General features: G+C 49.4%; 1 protein-coding gene across 3 annotated transcripts in view; it reads left to right on the top strand.

The window, feature by feature from the left end:
- Window positions 1-19,199, top strand: part of SGSM1 (small G protein signaling modulator 1) — an 82,539-nt gene that overhangs the window by 60,216 nt on the left and 3,124 nt on the right. Inside the window, exons 18-24 of one of the 3 annotated variants that reach the window (XM_075534481.1) lie at window positions 3,010-3,099; window positions 4,138-4,728; window positions 5,541-5,665; window positions 6,737-6,819; window positions 11,548-11,657; window positions 13,514-13,610; window positions 15,768-15,935. In XM_075534481.1, the coding sequence (XP_075390596.1) occupies window positions 3,010-3,099; window positions 4,138-4,728; window positions 5,541-5,665; window positions 6,737-6,819; window positions 11,548-11,657; window positions 13,514-13,610; window positions 15,768-15,935 (1,264 nt within the window). Of the gene's footprint in view, window positions 1-3,009; window positions 3,100-4,137; window positions 4,729-5,540; window positions 5,666-6,736; window positions 6,820-6,983; window positions 7,118-11,547; window positions 11,658-13,513; window positions 13,611-15,767; window positions 15,936-19,199 lie in introns of those variants that run through there. The other 2 variants (XM_075534482.1, XM_075534483.1) reach the window with 2 other exon arrangements.

A 19,199-nucleotide genomic window follows, 5' to 3' on the forward strand; every position in this document is an offset into this window, starting at 1 on the left:
CCTTCCCTGAGCCCCTGATCTGTGCCCAATACTCTGCTCAGTGGCAGGGGTGCCCTGGAAGAGCCTCCAGGTTCCCAAAGGAGAAAACCAAAACCCACTGCCATCGAGTCAGTTCTGACTCATCGCCACCCTCTAGGACAGAGTGGAACTGCCTCCGGGGGCTCTGAGACTGCCACTGTAGCGACATAGAAGGCCTCGTCTTTCACCCGCAGGGCAGCTGGTAGCTTTGAAGTGCTGGCCATCTTTCAAGCGGGACTTGTAGGGAAATAGTTACTGTATATACTCGTGTGTAAGCAAGGTTTTCAGCACATTTCTATGTAGTTTTTGGTAAAATCAGGTACCTTGGCTGATATTCGGGGAGCTTATACTCGGGTGTATATGGTACCTCTCTTCACCAGCTCCTCTAGGCCCAACAGCAGGGGCTTCTTCTGGCAGGAATGTTTGCTTTTGTACAATGGTCTATGGGTCAGCAGGCAGTTCAACGAACTGGCTTGTGGATCTTGGTTGACCTTTCGGGTCTGGGGGGAATTAGCTCTGCCCCAGGGGTCTCATCCTCCCATAGGTGGATTTGGGCCTGTTCTCAGGGTGATAACCAAAAGAACCCCATTCCGGCTCACAGAACCCCTGAATTGGGTCTCTGAAACTGTGACGCTTTAGGGGAGCAGTCAGCCTCGTCTCTCACTGGGGGTGAGCGCGGGTGTGTGGGGACGGGTGTCAGTGGGGCCTTGAACCACTGACCTTGTGGTGAGCAACCCAGCACCTAACCCATTGCGCCCTCGGGGCTCCTTTCTCAAAAGTGAAGGAAGACAATAATTGTTTGGGGCAGGCTGACTGAAGCCAGCCCCAGGAGGGCAGCGACTGTACTTTTAGAGGACCATCAAGGCAAAGTGACCCCCAAAACCATTGTTCTGAGACAAGCCTTAAGCTAAACGTGTACCCTGAGATAATCTTAAAGCAAGTCTTCCTGAACTAGTGAGATATGTACCTTGAAGATGTGCTTTCTGAAGACGGCTCTGTGTTGGAATCAACATGATGAGGCACTGGGTTTGGTTTTAGGCTTCAAGGAGCTGTAGTGGCTCAGGGGGTTAAGTATCGGACTGTAACTCACCAGCTGGTTCATCGTTCAAACCCACTGCTCTGTCCTGTAGGTCACCATGAGTCAGAATTGTCTTGATGGCAGTGAGTTTGGTTTGGTTATTGATATATTTTATGATTGATTGAATATAGTACCAAATGGATTCCCAGAAAACCTCACTGCCATCGAGTCATTTCTGACTCACGATGAACCCTTTAGGACAGGGTAGAACTGCCCCTGTGTGCTTCCCTGACTGTCAGTCATTACAGGAACAGACAGCCTCACCTTTTCCCCATGATGCTGCTGAGAGCTTTGAACTGTTGACCTTTCGGTTTACAGCCCAATGCAGAACCACTGCCCCACTGGCGCTCCAAATATGCTACAGCAGCTGGAGAGGTCAGGTGGAGGCGTGGGGAACAGGGAGTATATGTAAATGGGGAGGAACAACTCAGGCAATGAGGGTGAGGCCAGTAGCAGGAACTGAAGAAGGCGAGAGGTGTCATTACCCATATGTGTAGACATAGTTGAATTCACGTGTGTTCCTGAGTGTGTCTTTCTCACAGCAATAGAAATAAAACACCCAATTTAAATAAAAAAGTTACAGAACAAAAGAAATGGATGGGGCAATAACTACCCACAGCCTTCCAGTCACTTCTGGCTCCTAGTGGCCCCAGGAGGAGCCCTGGTGTCCTGGTGGTTATGCATTAAGCTGCTGACTGCACCAGCTGCTCCACACGAGAGAGATGTAGCTTTCTACTCCTGTGAGAACTGATCGTCTCAGACACCACAGGGTAGTTCTCTTCCGTCCCATAGGGCCCCGCTGAGTCTGGATCAACCTGATGGCGGCGGGCTCTTGTTTTTGAACAGCTCCGTTACAGAGGGTGGTGTGTGAGCCACCCAGGCAGCAGTTCCAAACCACCAGCCAATCCGTGGAGAGAGGGCTTTCCACTCCCGTAAAGAGTTCTAGTCTCCGGAACCTGCAGGGGCAGTTCTGCCCTGTCATATGGGATTGCTATGAGTCAGAATCCCCAGATCAATGCTTCTCAACCTTCCTAATGCTGTGACCCCTTAATACAGTTCCTCGTGTTGTGGTAAGCCCCAACCATACAATTATTTTCGTTGCTACTTCATAACTGTAATTTTGCTACTGTTATGAATCATCATGTAAATATCTGATATGCAGGATGTATTTTCATTGTTACAAATTGTACATAATTCCAGGTAGTGATCAATCACAAAAACAATACGTAACTATATATTGTGAAATAGTTATTTCTAATGACAAATCAATGAAATTTTGTCTTGAAGCATGGTGTAGCATGGGTGACAGTAGGTGGGCGTATCTGCATGTGGGCGGACCCACCTGGAGACGGATAGAGGAACAGTGTGTCAGTTCCTAAGGCCATTGGAAATATGTGTTTTCCAGTGGTCTTAGGCGACTCCTGTAAAAGGATCGTTCGATCACCAAAGGGGTCTCTGCGACCCACAGGTTGGGAACTGCTGCCTTAGATGGCTGTGAGAGTTGAGAAAGAGGACAGTTGAACTGTCCCTGGGCTTTCTGGGACTGTAGCTCTTCATGGGAGTAGACAGCTCCATCTTTCTCCAAAGGATCAGCAGGTGGGCTTTTACTGCTGGCCTCGTGGTTAGCAGTCCCAATGCTTAACCCACGTCACCACCAGGAGTCTCTTGTGTGTGGAGTAGGGAAGAGGAAAGAGCATGCCACCATTCGCTTCTAGTTGAATGGGAACCTTCATGACAGGACAGGGTCAGTCTGGGTGAGGGTCCTCTGTAAGAAGGCTCTAGGCAGCAGAGAGCACATCCCACCCTTTCATTCAACGGAGAGGATACTGAGGCCCAGGGAGGGGACCCTCAGCAGCCCCACTGGGGCGAGGCAGGACCCTGACCGCTCACTGTCCTGCTTGCTCTTGTTTCAGTCCTCCCAGAGCTGTAGTTCCGGCCGCCAGAATGTCCGTCTGCAGAGCGACTCCAGCAGCAGCACGCAGGTCAGCCAGGCCCTCCCCCAGGTCAGCCAGGCCCTCCCCCCTCCCTCCTTCCCCCACACCCTGGCGCCCCTCCCTCCTATCAAATCCACTTTCTTTGTTGAAGCTCTCTACTAAATGACAAACCAAACCCACCACCTCGGGCCCATTCTGACTCATAGCCACCCCAAGACCGAGTAGACTGGCTAGGGTTTCTGAGCTGTCACACAGCCAACAGCTTCATCCATGGAGCAGCTGCGGTGTGTGAACCATGAACCTCACGCCTAGCGGCCCAATGTACTGGGGAAAGACACAAGTGCACAGGATGAACACTTCCTCCTCTCCTCCCAATTTCCTAGCACCCCCTCTTACTTCTGGGTTCGTCTATAGGAGGGCTTCATCAAGTTTATAGGGAAATCCCTCTATGGTTTGACTCGTTTTCCATGGACTCGGAGCCCTAGTGGCATAACGGTTCCTAGTCGGGCTGCTAACTGCAAGGTGGACAGGTCAAGCCACCAACTGCTCCGTGGGAGAGAGATGGGGCTTTCTCTTCCTGTAAAGGTTTATAGTCTCAGTTGAAAGGACTGGATAACAGTGAGCTTGTTTTTATATACAATGCTCCATATGTCAACACTCCCTGTTGATGCAAATAGGGAATAACTGGGTGGCCCGAGTGGATAATGCACTCGCTGCTAATGGAGAGGTGAAGATTTGAATCCACTGCCAGTCCCCTCTGAAGAAACTAAACAAACTCATTGCTATAGAGCTGATTCTGACTTAGAGCGGCACTATAGGACAGGGTAGAGTTGCCCCTGTGGGTTTCTGAGACTGTAACTCTTTACAGGAGTTGAAAGCTCCATCTTTTTCCCATGGAGTGGTTGGTGGTTTCAAACTGCTCACCTTGTGACCCACCTTGTAACCCCTACACCACCAAGGCCTTCCCAAACATTAGCCCTTGAAGACCCCATGGAGCGTGGTTCTATTCTGACACACATGGGAGCACCAGAGGTCAGAATCAACTTAGAGCCAGACCACTGGTAGCGGCCACTCTGGGCCCTTTCTCTTTCTGCTCCTTGCCCTCAGGTGTTTGAGTCTGTGGATGAGGTGGAACAGGTGGAGGTGGAAGGCAGGTTGGAAGAGAAACCAGCCAAGATCCCGAATGGGAGCCTGGTGAACGGCAGGTGCTCCCCTGACTCGGGCCACCCCTCCTCCCACAACTTCTCCTCTGGCCTCTCGGAGCACTCGGAACCCAGCCTGAGCACGGAGGACAGCATTATGGATGCCCAGCGGAATGCCCCTCCAGTGCTCCGGCCCGGGGACAGCAGCATGGACAATGGACAGAGCAGTGAGGCCACCACCTCCCGCGACGAGGTGTCCCGGGAGGCGCTAGCCGTGCAGGACAGCCTGGACTGCGACCTTTTGGCCAACGAGAGCATGGATGAGTTCATGTCCATTACCGGCAGCATGGACGTGGCCCTGCCTGACAAGGAAGCCATCGAGATGGAGGGCTGGGGGCGCAGTGAGGCCCAGCAGTGCAGCCAGGCGGAGGACAGTGAGGACCTCTCGGAGGAGCCTGAGATGGAGAACCTCTTCCCGGCCCTGGCCTCACTGGCCGTGGTCACGTCAACCACCAGTGAGACGTCCCCTGTGTCATCCAGCGGTGTCACCTACTCTGTAAGTCAGGGCCTGCGTGCCACTGTGGGGTCCAGCCTCACTGTGGACTGGAGATGACCACACCATTGTAGAAACAAAGGAGACAGAGAGAACGGGGCACAGGGGACCGATGCAGACTATCATTAGAAGAGTACGAGTTTATTCAACCATCGGCTCGTACAGTAACAAGTCCCGCGAGCCTCTGCTGAGCACATATGCCACAGAATGGGCAGTGTGTGGCTGTGGGCTATCCTGAGCTCCCCAGGGTCACACTTCTGGACACGTTTTGGGCATTTAGGAGGCAAAGGAGTAGCTTGCTCCTTGAGTGAAAGGGACAAAAGACTGCTTTTAAAGACAGGTCTCCTTCAGCTTCGTAGGGAGGAGCCAGCCTTTTATCCATACCCCTTGACTACTTGTGCAGGTCTTCCAAACTCTGTGGTCACGAGTGTAGAGATTAGGCCACACATGACACAACCCTCGGCCCTGTCGACAAACTCACATGCCTGGCCATCTGAGGCCTCCTGGGGGCCTCCAGGGACAGGTGTGACCATCTGCTTCCCTAAAGGTCACAGCTCTGTAAACCCAAGAGGACACAGGTCCCTCTCTTACTCAGGGTAGCTGCAAGTCACGGCTGGTATCGAAAAAGGAGACCGATTAAGAGGATGTTTGTTGTTCAAAGTAAACAAGGCTTTCCCAGGAAAACAACACCTTAGCCAAATAAATCCCAAGGGGACACTATTCCTCCCAGGGAGGTGGGAGAGAGGGCCTGGTGGGGGGTGGTCTTGGTGAGGGGCTGGGCTGTCATTGTTGTGTGCTTCCCTCCCTGGGGACAGCCGGAGCTCCTGGACATGTACACTGTGAACCTACATCGTATCGAGAAGGACGTACAACGGTGTGACCGAAACTACGGGTACTTCACGCCGGCCAACCTGGAGAAGCTGCGCAACATCATGTGCAGGTGCCTGGGGGGCGGGGAGGCTACACCCCTGAACCTGGCTTCCATCCACAGGGGTAACACCCTCACCAGAGTGAGAATGATGATAGCCAAAGCAACAAACCCACCACCACCCTGGGGGGGTCCCAAGGTCTTCATGGAAGCAGGCAGCCTCATCCTTTTCTCTTGGTGCTCCTGATGGGTTTGAACTGTTGATCTTTTGATTAGCAGCCGAGCTCCTACGTCCTGTGCCACCATAGCTCCTTTCAGGCATTTCACATCGCTTGTCTGCTCAGGCCTTCCCAATTCACAGCCACCCTGTAGGACAGAGGATAGAACTGCCCTATTGGATTTCCAAGGCTATAGATCTTTATGAAAATAGAATGCCACATCTTTCCCCTGCAGAGCAGCTGATGGGCTTGAACTAGTGACCAGCCCGTTAGCAGCTGCGTGTTTTAAACATTGTGCCATCGGGGCCCCTGTCAAGATACATGCCCAAGCCAACCATTGCCATCACACTAATTCCAACCCCTAGCAACCCTATATAGGATTTTTGAAGCTCCAAATCTTTATGGGATCAGCAGCCTCATTTGTCTTCTGTGGAGCAGCTGGTGGGTTTGAACCACTAACCTTGTGGTTAGCAGCCCTATTCTTATCCAACTGAACTACCAAGGCCTCCCTGAGGTGCTATTACTCAGAGAGACATGAGAGTTCCAGAAAGGGAATTGTGCAAAGATGACTATTTCAGTGCGCCTGGAGATGAAGGGGTGAGGCTGTAAAGACAGACTTGGAGGAGACTGTGAATGGCCTTGGTATCCCAGTAGATGAGTTTGGACAACCATCGGGGAGCCGATGAAGGTTCTAGAAGGTTGCAGGTGACCTCCTTGAGCTGGGCATTAGGAAGGGCCTGCTCATGGCTGCGCGCGGGATACTTGACCAGAGTGAGATTGGTGATGGAGATGCAGCTGGAGGCTGAGGGAGTGGTCCATCTGTGGGATGGATGAAAGATCCCAACCAGAGTAGGGAGCGGAGAAGGGAGGGCTGAGGAGTAAGCTTCGGGCGGCATCACTGGCCTCCTTGTGTCTTCTCTTGTAGCTACATCTGGCAGCACATTGAAATTGGCTATGTCCAGGGCATGTGTGACCTTTTGGCTCCACTGCTGGTCATCCTGGATGATGGTGAGTGTGTCCTCCCTATCCCAGTGTCCTGCCTAGTGTGTGAGGGAGGGACTAGCCACGCTCTGGGATTCCATTGAATGAGGTGGGACAGACACTCCGAAGACCTCTCTGGTGAACGCATGAAAAAGTCCTTGTATTCCGTTTTGCCCTACATGTGTTTCCAGGCACCCAGCCTCCAGCCAGGCCTTGGGTAGCCCCAGAAAGGATAAAGATGGATGAGAACAAGTCCACAAAGACGATGTTCTACAATGGTAAGAAGCTGCTGTGTCTGGAAAGTTGGTGAGCAGCATCTTAGGCACAACGATTGGTCTCTCCCTGTCTGGAGAATGTGTGGGGATGATGGTGGTGACGCAGAATGTGGAGAGTACCATGAACAACCAAAAGACCGAACAGCTTTGTCTTGGAAGAAGTACAACCAGAATGCTTCTTAGAGACAAGGATGGTGAGACTTTGTCTTACATCCTTAGGACATGTTGTTGGGATAGGCCAGTCCCTGGAGAAGGACGTCATGCTTGGAAAAGGAGAAAGGCAACAACAAAAGGGGAGGCCCTCAACCAGATGGATTGACTCTGTGGCTGCAACAATGAGCTCAATCGTAACAATTGTGAGGATGCACAGGGCCAGGTAGGGTCTCCTCCTGGTGTACATAATAGGGTCTCTCTGAGTAGTCACCTAGCAATAACGTCTGGAGCAAAGAAGAATAAGCAAAACAGAATGAAGAGACATAGAAATAATGAGTCCAGAGGACTGGTAAACCATATGAACCCTGCTGTCTAGGTCTCAGAGATCTGGAAGAACTAGATGGTGTCGAGCTACCATTACAGGTCTCTGTAAAAGGTGCTGGTAGAGTGGGAGCAAAATAAGAAACAAAACTGAAAATCGTAAATAGGACCCGGCTTATGGGTCAGATCAAGACTGGTGGAACCTTATCCTTCAGCCACCCTTTCAACCCCAAACAAACCAAACTCCCTGCTATCTAGTCAATGCTGACTCATAGTGACCCTACGATGTGGGAAACAGAAAGATTTCTCCCAAATCGTCTCCCCCCAAATATATGTTAGACTTAGGACCCTGCTTGCCGCTAATGGTAAATGATTGTCAAGTTACTTCCCTTAAGGCAGTCAGCTGCCAGACTACTGTCTGACCCCACCACCAGTAGGCCTGTTCCCTGATACTAAGGACAATGGGCTACTTCTCCCTAAAGGCTTGGTCCCTGTAGGTGGAGTTCACACCCTACTGATAATGGTTTCTATGGTTGAGCCAGAGAACAGGCCAAACTGGCTCAGTGACACCCAAAGTTATGCAGCCATCCTGAATCTAGGATCTGCCCATCTTGTCACGTGTATACCCCCAATCCCTCCTCTTCCTATTGCGTGTATATCCCTAGATTGTCCTCCTCTCACTGCTGTATAACCTATAGTGCAACCCCTTCGTATGATGTCTGTCTTTACCTGTAATTGGTGGGCTTGCACTCTGCCCAAAGGTATATAGGCCTGGGTTAGCAATTAAGAGCTCTCTCTCGGGTTCCCCTTTTGGCCTCTGGTTGGCTCCCCCTCTCCTCTCATGGGACAATTTTCAGGCAAACAATAGGCAGGTCTCAAAAAGGAACAATAACCCCAGGGAAGTATGTCCTCTTTAGAAAAGGCAACCACTTGGATTAAAAAAGGCCGCATTTGTCCAAGGACAAAATCAGAAGGACAGAGGAGTGGAAATGAGAATGGCAGGAGGTGGGAAATATGAGGTTACATTGTGGCAACAGCAATCAATGACACGAAACAAAATGTGTCTGAATCTTGAATGGAAAATTGATGATCTCTGTAAACCTGCACTCACTTCACAATAGAAAGTGAATAGAGAGAAGAAAAATGATGAATGAGAAGAAAGGAAATTCCAAATCCAGAATTTGGAATTCTACTAGACGTTTGAAGAGGAATTACTATCAATTCTTCTTAAACATTTTTCTAAAAACAGAAGAAGAGAAAACATCCCAACCCATCCCATAAAGCCTCTATTATTCAGACACCAAAATAAGATAAAATCATCAAAAACCAAAATGCTGTAAACCAATGTTTTTTATGAATATAGATGTAAAAATCCTCCACAAGATACTAGAAAGTCGAGTTCAACACGCATGAAATGATTTTACACCATGCTCCTATATAAGACAGCATAAAACCAAGTCCACTACAGTGTAGTTGATTCTGACTCTTAGTCCCTATAAGACCAAGTAGAACAGCTCCATGGGGGCCCTGGAACGGTAAGAACAAACAAATCTGCCTTGGAAGAAGTCCAGCTAGAACACTCCTTAGAGCGGTGGTTCTCAACCTGTGGGTCATGACCCATTTGTCCTCTATCCGTCTCCAAGCAGGTCCGCCCACATGCAGATACACCCACCTATGAGTACCCAGTATGAAGACTGTTACTTACCCAGGCTACGCCGTGCTTCAAGACAATTAGAAAGAAATATTTCACAATATATAGTTACATATTGTTTTTGTGATTGATCACTGTGCTTTAATTATGTCCAATTTGTAACAATGGAAATATATCCTGCATACAATAGCAAAATGACAGTTATGAAGTAGCATCAGAAATAATTTTATGGTTGAGGATCACCACAACATGGGAAACTGTATTAAAGGGCCGCGGCCTTAGGGAGGTTGAGAACCACAGCCTTAGAGGTAAGATGGTGAGCCTTCGTCTCACATGCTTGGAGAGACCAGCCCTGGAGCAGGACATCATGCTTGGTAAAGTAGCGGGGCGGTATCAAAGAAGAAGTCTGCTGATGAGCTGGATTGATGTGATGGCTGCAACATTGGGCTCAAACAGAACAACAGTTTTTAGGGTGACACAGGGCCATGCAGTCTAGTTCTGCTGGACATAAGGTTGTTATGAGTTGGAACTGACTTGAAAGTACCTAACAACAACAACAACAACAACAACAACTCTCTATGGAAACAGGCTGCTTCCGCTTTCTCTTGTGGAACAGCTGGGCTGTTAGCCAGAAGTCAAACTAGTTGCCCACTTTACCCACTCGCTCTCCAAGGCTCCTTATCAAAGTGTTATTCTCAGGAATGTAAGAGTGATTTAGCATTCAAAGATCAGTGTAATACGTCATGTTAATAGAAGAAAGAACAAAAATTATATGGTCATCTCACAGACACAGGTACAGCATTTGACGAAACATAACATCCTTTCAAGCACTGAAAGCGCTCGTGTTTGTGCCCATTCCAAAGAACGGTGCCCCGACAGAAAGCAGAAATTATTGAACAGTATCATTAATATCATACGAGAACAAAACTGTGCTGGAGATCATTTAACAAATTGTAGCAATATATGGATGGGGAGCTAATGGGCATTCCAGCTCGCTTCAGAAGAGATGTGGCATGGGAGATGTCATTGCTGACGTAGAGGGATCTTGACTGAAAGCAGAGACGACCAGAAAGATGTTTACTTGTGTCTTGTTGACCTTGCGAAATCACGTGATTGTGTAGATCGTCTCACACTCTGGACATTGAGACGAATGGAGATTCCAGAACACTTCGTTGCAATCATGCGAAACCTGTGCATGGATCACAAAGCAGTTGTTTGAACAGAGTAAGGAAATGCCATGCTGTTTAAACCCAGGAAAGGCGTGTGTCAGGATTGTATCCTGTCAGTGTACTTATTCAACCTGTGTGCTGAGCAATTCATCCCAGAAGCTGGACAGTATGGGAAGAATGTGGCATGAAGGTTGGAGGAAAGTTTAGGAACAACCTGCAACGTGCAGAGGACTCAATCATGTTTGTTGAAAGTCAGGAGGACTTGGAGCACTTGCGGGTGAGGATCAGGGGCTGGAACCTTCGGTATGGCTTGTAACTCTGTTAAGAAAGCCCACACCACTGGGCTGATAGACACCATCGTGGTAAATGGAGAAGAGTGGTGTTGGCAAGGGTTTCATTTGCTGAGATCTACAATCACTGTTCGTGGAGGCAACCATCAAGACCAACTGACACACCCCATTGCCACAAGACCTCTGCAAAGTGTTAAGAAGTGGAAAATGAGGCTTTCTGCTGCTGTGAAGAATTACCGTCTCAGAAACCCCAGAGGCAGTTCGGTCCTGTCCTAGAGGCCCGCTTCAATTTGGAATAGACTTGATGGCAGTGAGTTCATTTTTAAATCTTGTCGGCGACGCAGAATTAGAGTTCTATTAATGAGGCTGGATGCAATCTACAGATCTAGGCTTTGTTTTGAGATACAAAAGACATTCAACAATCGAGCAGAGATCAGAGGGATCTCAGAGGGATACCACCAAGGAAGATGAAGCGGGAGCTGAGAACATCCTTTGCATCCAGCACCCCTTTGTTGAGAACCTCCTAGATGCAGGTGATGATGATGGCAAGGCACCTACAGATGTCCAGGGGATGCCAAGCCTACAAATGTTGAACAGAGATGAGCAACTTACCCAAGAGGCAACAGTGAGTGAAAGCTGGTACCCTGAATTCAGACTTCCCACCTCCTAAAACTTGGGGAAAATAAAGTTCTGTTTAGGAAAGTCACCCTCTTGCGGTATTTCTGTTCTAGCAGCACAAGATAATGAAGAAGCACCATTGTATGTGGTTTTCTCATGCCGTCATGGGGTTTACAAAAATTTTTTATGAAAACTTTGGCATTAGATACTGGCTTGCAGGCGCTGGTCCCTTAGACGGTGGTACAGCTGACCGTGTCTCTCCTGTCCTTCCTCCCCAGAGGCTCTTGCCTTCAGCTGCTTCACAGAGCTCATGAAGAGAATGAACCAGAACTTCCCCCATGGGGGTGCCATGGATACACATTTTGCCAACATGAGGTCACTGATCCAGGTAGGATAGCTACTCCTCACTTGGACTTCCCTGGAAAGTGGTCCACAGAGCTTAGTGCTGTAAGATGGTACCCTTTGGAGCCTACCTGGATTTGAAGCCTCATTCTGCTACTCCCCCCAACCCCCCACCCCAAACAAAACCAAACCCAAAAAACACCCAAAACCAAATAATCCCCATTGCTATCCACAATTCCAACACAGGGCGGCTGCATGTGTTAACAAAACAGAACTGCTCCATGGGGTTTGTCAACTGCCAGAAGCTCCACGTGGCTAAGCCCCTGGCTGGTAACCAGAGCTGGCAGTTAAACGCCCCCAGTGGCTGTGTGCAAGGAGAGCTCGGGATCTGCCTCCACAGAGATGGTGGTGGTGGTGAAGAAAACGTCACAGGGCGTTCTGCCCTGTAACGTAGAGGGTCACCATGAGCCAGGATCAACTGCACCACCCAAGAGGACGGCCATGATCTTTACAAATACTGATCACCAACTCTTCCTTCTGTGGCACTGCTGGGTGGGTTCCAGCTGCCAGCCTGCAGGTTCGGTGGGATCTTCAGATTTGTATTCACTGTATCACCTCTAGCCTAGGTGTTCTTCTCCCCAAGCCTGCTCCCTTGTGTGGAAGGGTAATGGTAAGAGCAGATTCCTCCCCCCCCAAAAAAACCCCTAAATTCGCTGCCACCGAGTTGATGTTGACTCAGTGACTCCCCTTGGTTTCCAACACTAACTATTTAGGGGAGTAGAAAAACCCCATCTTTGTTCCTCAGAGTGGCTGGTGGTTTTGAACTGCCGGCCTTGTGATCAAAGCCCAACACATAACTACTACATCCCCAAGGGTCCTGTTCATGCCTACAGACGTGCCCATTTGGCACGTTTCATATGAACAGAAACACACAGCATGTGATTCTTTGTGGCTGGCTCTCTTCTCACTTGCTGCCCTCAAGTCGATTCCAGTTCCCTGTGAGCCTATGTCTTGGAAGAAGTGCAGCCAGAATGCTCCTCAGAGACGTTGTCTCATGTCTTTTGGACACATTGTCAGGAGAGGCGAGTTTCTGACTGGAGAAGGTCATCATGCCTGGGAAAGTAGAGGGGCAGTGACAAAGAGGAAGGGCCTCAAGGAGGTGGACTGACACAGGGACTGAAACAGGGAGCTAAAGCATAGCAAGGATTGTGAGGGTGGCCCAGGACTAGACAGTGTTTTGTTCTGTTGGACTATGGATCAGAATCAAGTCGATGACACCTAACAATGACAATGCGTCATTTCAACAGTTTCTTCATGTAGCGTTCCCTGATGTTGTAGCATCCTTTCCCCAGGCACCCATTCTCAGTCTCCTTCTCCAAATGGTCCCACTGCCATTGATGGTGCTCACGGCCCCCTGAGCTTCTTATCAAACCTTTCGATTGCTTTGTCAATCGGATCCCACACAGATCCTTCTCAAAAAGAATGCATTGCCCAAGGTAGACATACTCATTTAGACAAACTATATTTTGGTTCAAGGAAGCTCAGGGGTCGTTTTGGTTTAAGGTTTAATGATTAGCTTGGGGCCATAGCTCCAGAGGTCCATCCATCCTCAGTGGCTCCAAAAAAAATTCACCTTGCCCATTCCTTACCTCCACGGGTTGTTCCAAAGCAACCCCAATGGCACTGTGGGTTAAACATTGGACTAATAACTACAAGGACGGTGATTCAAACCCACCAGCCGCTCTGTAGGAGAAAGAGGAGGCCAGCTGCTTCCTGTAAAAGTTGACAGCTTCTGAAACCCTTGAGGATTTTTTATTTGGTTGTTAAGGGTTCCGTGGCGTCTGGTGTGGGAATGGAGCATTCTTCCCCAGAAGGCTGACCGACCTTTCCTTCTTCTGGCAGATCCTGGACTCGGAGCTATTTGAGCTGATGCACCAGAATGGAGACTACACTCACTTCTACTTCTGCTACCGCTGGTTCCTGCTTGACTTCAAGCGAGGTACCAAGTTCCTCTGGGTGCCTCTCTCCCCGTCTTTCTAGCCAAATCTAGGAGAAAGGATACTGTAGAGGTGGGGCCCATTCATTGAATTTTGACAGGTAGCTCACCAGTTTTATATATACAGAACACTATGACTCCTATTTTTATAGATCAGGAAACAGGCTCAGAAGAACCAAATTCAGAGTGAAGAATGGTAAAGTCAGAGTCTGAGACGTCTTCTGTTTCATCCTCATCCCTGGTCCCTCCTACTCAATTCTACTGCTTAGCAACGACCAAGAACTCTAAAGTCTATGGATTAGTTATTAGTTAGTGCTTTGTTTCATTTGTGACTTAGAAATAATGTGTAGCAAAGCAACAAAGCCCACATGGAAGAAGCACACCAGCCTGCATGATTACAAGGTGCCAAAGGGATCAGTTATCAGGCATCAAAGAACAAAAAAATCATATCATTATGTGCTCACCTCCCTAATATGATTGCTGAAGAAAAATGGGTGCATAAGCAAATGTGGCGAAGAAAGCTGATGGTGCCTGGGTATCAAAAGATATAACGTCTGGGTCTTAAAGACTTGAAGGTAAACAAGTGACCATCTAGCTCAGAAGCAACAAAGCCCACATGAAAGAAGCACACCAGCCTGTGCGATCATGAGGTGTCGAAGGGATCAGGTATCAGACATCATCAGAACAAAAAGTCATATCATTGTGAATGAGGAGAGGAGTGCAGAGTGGAGACACAAAGCCCACTTGTAGGCCACTGGACATCCCCTTACAGTAGGGTCTCAGGGAGATGAGCCAGTCAGGGTGCGATGTAACAACAATGAGAAATACAACTAGTTCCTAAATGCTTCCTCCCCGCGGACCTCCCCCCCCATTATGATCCCACTTCTACCTTACAAATCTAGCTAGACCAGAGGATGGACACTGGTGCAGATAGGAACTGGAAACATAGGGAATCCAGGGCGGATGATCCATTAAGGACCAATGTTGTGAGTGGCGATACTGGGAGGGTGGGTTGGAAAGGGAGAACTGATTACAAGGATCTACATATAACTTCCTTCCTGGGGGATGAACTACAGAAAAGTGGGTGAAGGGATACATCGGACAGTGTAAGATATGACAAAATAATCATTTATAAATTATCATGAGGAAGGGGGAGCGGGGAGGGAGGGGAAAAATGAGCTGATGCCAGGGGCTTAGGTGGAGAGCAAATGTTTTGAGAATGAGGAGGACAATGAATATACAAATGTGCTTGACACAATTGATGTATGTATGGATTGTGATAAGAGTTGTATGAGCCCCTAAGAAAACAATATTTAAAAAGAAATAATGTGTAGCACAGTACATTGCTATGTTGCAAACATGGGGTTCATGCTAATAATAGTAATAGCTAGTATGTTAGGGGGTGTTTACCAAGTGTCAGGCCCTGCGCTGAGCTGCTTCTGGGTATTTCTCATCTTTTGCTAAAATTAACATCACTTCATTGTACAGCTGGGAGAAGAGAGGCTCGTGCTAAGAAAGAAGAAGCTGAAGGTGGTCTCGATAGTGAGGGAGCCAGGAGCCAAACACAAGATGTCTTACTTCCTCCCACCTCTCTGTCTGTCTCATGACTAGATTTGGATGTATCAGACAGCACTGTCTTTTCACAGGGGAAAATAAAAATAGGCTTTTAAATAGAGATGGCGGAAGCAGAGAGTGGGGGAATACTAGTCAAGGGGCAGGAATAAGAAACACAGCTATCGAATCCATGCCAACACTGCAACCCTAAAAAGTAGGATTCGCCCCTAGGGTTTCCAAAACTGTTAGTCATTATAGGATCGGACAATCTGATCTTTCTCCTGCTGGTGAGTTTGAACCACAAACCTGGAAGTTAGCAGCCCAAGATTTAGCACCACAGCATCACCAGGGCTCCTTAGGGGCAAGGCAGTGACAGGGGAGCAATTCTGGCAACCTATAAACCCTCTGGTTTGTGTTTTACATATGGGGGGGAACCAAGGCCTCTGGTGGTCCGGTGACAGAGTCCAGGTCTGTCCACTGCACCCAGCCTGCACTAGACCTTGTGTTCCAGGGAGCACAGCTGGAGGGCTTCTTGAGTTGGGGGGTCAGGGCTGGACCGTGGTCTTTGCCGTTCTATACGTGTCCGTGTTGGTGTCTCCTTGGCAGAACTCGTCTACGATGATGTCTTTTCCGTCTGGGAGACCATCTGGGCAGCCAGACACGTCTCATCTGCCCACTACGTCCTGTTCATTGCGCTGGCTCTGGTGGAGGTCTACCGGGACATCATCTTGGAGAACAACATGGATTTCACGGACATCATCAAGTTCTTTAATGGTACCTTCATGGCGGGGGGGAGGGGGGCACACAATGAACAGGATGGAGGTGGGATTGCCTTTGACTACTTCTTTCTTCGAAAAGAAATTGCATTGTGAATGGGATGAAGGTTGAGAGGACAGATCCATTTTCCACTCAACCATCCAGACATCTTTTGTGTCATGGATGGCTGTCCCCACCATGGAACATCCCTCATCCCACTTCCTCCCTGTGTTTCCTGTTTCCATTCTGTGGCGGACCAGCCTCCACAACCGTTAGGGTCCTAAGGAGTGATTGTGTAATTAAAAGGAAAGAAAGAAAGGTCAACAGACAAGGCATGCACGAACTCACCTCTTCCGTGGAGCCTGGGACCAGAGAGAGGGAATGTATTCTCTCACCGGCTGATAAACTCAGCAGGGTGCCAGCCACACATGCACATGTGTAACAGAAAGGGCATGCATCAGGGACATCCACACCGTAGGAAGGGGAGCTACTAGGGATGTGCATGTGACGGGAAGGCACATATGAGGATGCGCGAGTCCTAGAGTTAAGACGGCAACTTAACCTTAGTTGTCCTTGAGCGCTTCTCCAGGGGAACCATCTATGCTCAGTTTCAGAGGGGAGTGGGCCGTACTTAAGGTGGGGGTGGACAGTAGGGTCTGATTGCTCTCAAGGGCAGATAACCTTCAAGTGTACAATGAGCAACTATGAGCTTGTAAGCAGCATCTTAAAATTGGCATTATTATGGGGGCCATTGTGGGCACCTACTTTTAGTAAAGAGAATATGACTGGGATTCATCTCCAAATCCCAAGCGTGAAGGCATTCCTCCCCAGTCTCGGCCTCCCAGCCTCCTGGAGTGTGGGCGTAGAGAATCTGCCAGCATAACGCTCTTCCCGCTTCTCAGTTTCCCACACCCGTTACCCTGCTCTTTCCTACCCCTTCTGCACTTGGTCCACAGGTCAGTGTTGCTCTTTTTCTCTCAAGCGGTTGATGATTCTAAGGAGTTAGTATCTCCCTAGTGCTACTTACTGTTCCCCACCGAGCTGTCTGTGGTCTGGCTGACAATTGAGTCTCTTGGGCATGATGAGTCCAGTTGCAGACCCGAAGAGTGACGAAGAGCCAGAGTCTCTTATCTGACCAGTAAGACTGGCCTCCTTTAAGCTCTTGAGTTTTGGTCGACATTCTTCTCCCACTCTGGCCAGGGTCTTCGAATGGGACCCCTTTCAGATCGGTTGGTAGTGGTAGCCAGGCACCATCTAGCTCTTCTGGTCTCAGTGTTGTGGAAACTGATGTCCACGGAGTCTGTTTCAGTCCTTTGGACTCCAAACGTGCACGTGTCTTTGACTTTCACCATCCTTTTTCTCTCCGGGCAGGGAGAGATTAGTCGTCCCTTCAGTCTGGTCACTTCCCGTGACCTTTTCCCAGTGGATACGTGGAAACCTGAGAACATGCTTTACTTGGGGACCTGGCAGAGAGGGCCTGGGCATTGCAGTCAGGCTCGGGAGCACAACCTGGCTCTGCTGTTGACCATGCACGGTCACGTCACTTTGCCTTTCTAAACCTCCTCTCTGCGAACCCCTTCCTCCTCCTCTGTCAGATGAGCTGGCCCTGTCTGCTTCAGCAGTCTGACCTGGAAAGGGAGCGCAGGTGTACGAAGGGGCCTGGAAGAGGCCCCCAGCTGTGAAACCACCCAGAGGTGATGCCGACCCCAGCTATGCTGCTGGAAGCTGGGGGGCCTTGGACGAGGGCCTCCCAGGGCAGCCCTAAGGATTAAATAATGGCGTCCGTGGATAAATGCCACATGGAACTTGGCCCACAAGGAGCCCAGTGAATGGAAAGGAGCCCTGCTGGTGTCATGGTGATGAGTTGGGCTCCGATCCAAAAGGTCAGCAGTTGGAAACCACCAGCTTCTCTGCGGGAGAAAGGTGGGATTTCTACTCCTGTAGACGGCTAAAGACTCAGAAATCCACAATGGGGTCACTATGGGTCGGCATTGACCCGATGGTAGTGAGTATGGGTTTTTGCATAGTCATTGTTTTTGTTTTTAGTCAATAGCACCCATTGAAATTCTAGTTTTGGCACGAGGCTGTTACTGAGAGAAAAGTCATGTTGTTTAAGGTGCAAACTCGAGTTAGACCTTTTCCTGGTGTCCCACACATGCACCAAACGATTGGGTTTCCCTCAGCAATTAAAATGATCTCTGGCATAGTGGGGGATCCCTCAGAAGTCCTAGGAGGTCATCTACAGCCCTCTGGTGTATCTTGGCACAAAGTTGAGGGGCTGTGGTCTCAGTGCCGGTGGCACAGTTGAATTACATGCTGTGCCTCTTCTCTCCACATGGTCCATACTGAACGACTGGGTGGGCGTGTGCAAATAGGGTGTGTGTGACTCTCACCTGGGGATTGGCTCGTTTTGCTCTCCACGGGCATAGAGTGAGCCATCTCAGAGGTAGCAGTGGGGAATCTCACAGCCATCAAGAAGGAAGTGGGTCGAGTAGATGGAGCACATCAGTGATCCCTGCCAGGAGAAGCAGAGGCAGCTGCAGGGGCAGCAGAGTCAAGAGCAGGAGACACAGCAGCAGGCTTCCTGGTTCACGGAACAAACACAGCTGAGTGCATTTGGCCAGGAGCTGGCTTGCGGAGTGGCATGCCCTCTATCCGTGCCCTTTATCCATGCTCAAGGAGTTTTGTAACACTTGCCTGAGCAGGGCAGAGGCCCAGCTGAGAGGCTAAGGACCAGAGAGAGATGTGCCTGTGGGCCCAACTGAGAAGAGGCAGTGGACAAAAGAGCTGCATCTTTAACATTTTTGCTACTGACTTGTAACCTGTTAGCTTGTCTGATAAGCTCCGTAACCATTAGTGTTGGATTGCCTGTGAGTTCTGTGTCGTCATTGCAATGGATGATCAAGCCCAGCAGGAAAATAAGGTGCTGTAGGCGGGACCCTTGGTGTCAGAATAGGGTGAAGGAAGTTGGAGGGTGGAGGTACTTCTGATGCCCGCCTTATAGGAATCAGCCTTGGGCTCCTGTGGAGTTGGATTCACCTCCCCACTTTGAAGTCGGAGGAACCCAGGGGGAAAACCCAGGCTTCTGATGGTTCAGTGACAGATTCCCGGTCTGTCCACTGCACCAGGTCTGTTGAAGGAGGGAGCTTAGCTATAGGGCTTCTTGAGTTGGGGGTTTGAGCTGCACTGTAAACTCTGCCTTTCTATATGTGTGTGTGTGTGTGTGTGGGGGGGTATCTTCTTAGCCTGCACACCATTCTTAGAGTACCTCTTCCCTCTTCT

The sequence above is a fragment of the Tenrec ecaudatus genome, chromosome 16, assembly GCF_050624435.1.
Source record: "Tenrec ecaudatus isolate mTenEca1 chromosome 16, mTenEca1.hap1, whole genome shotgun sequence".
NCBI lineage: Eukaryota > Metazoa > Chordata > Mammalia > Afrosoricida > Tenrecidae > Tenrec > Tenrec ecaudatus.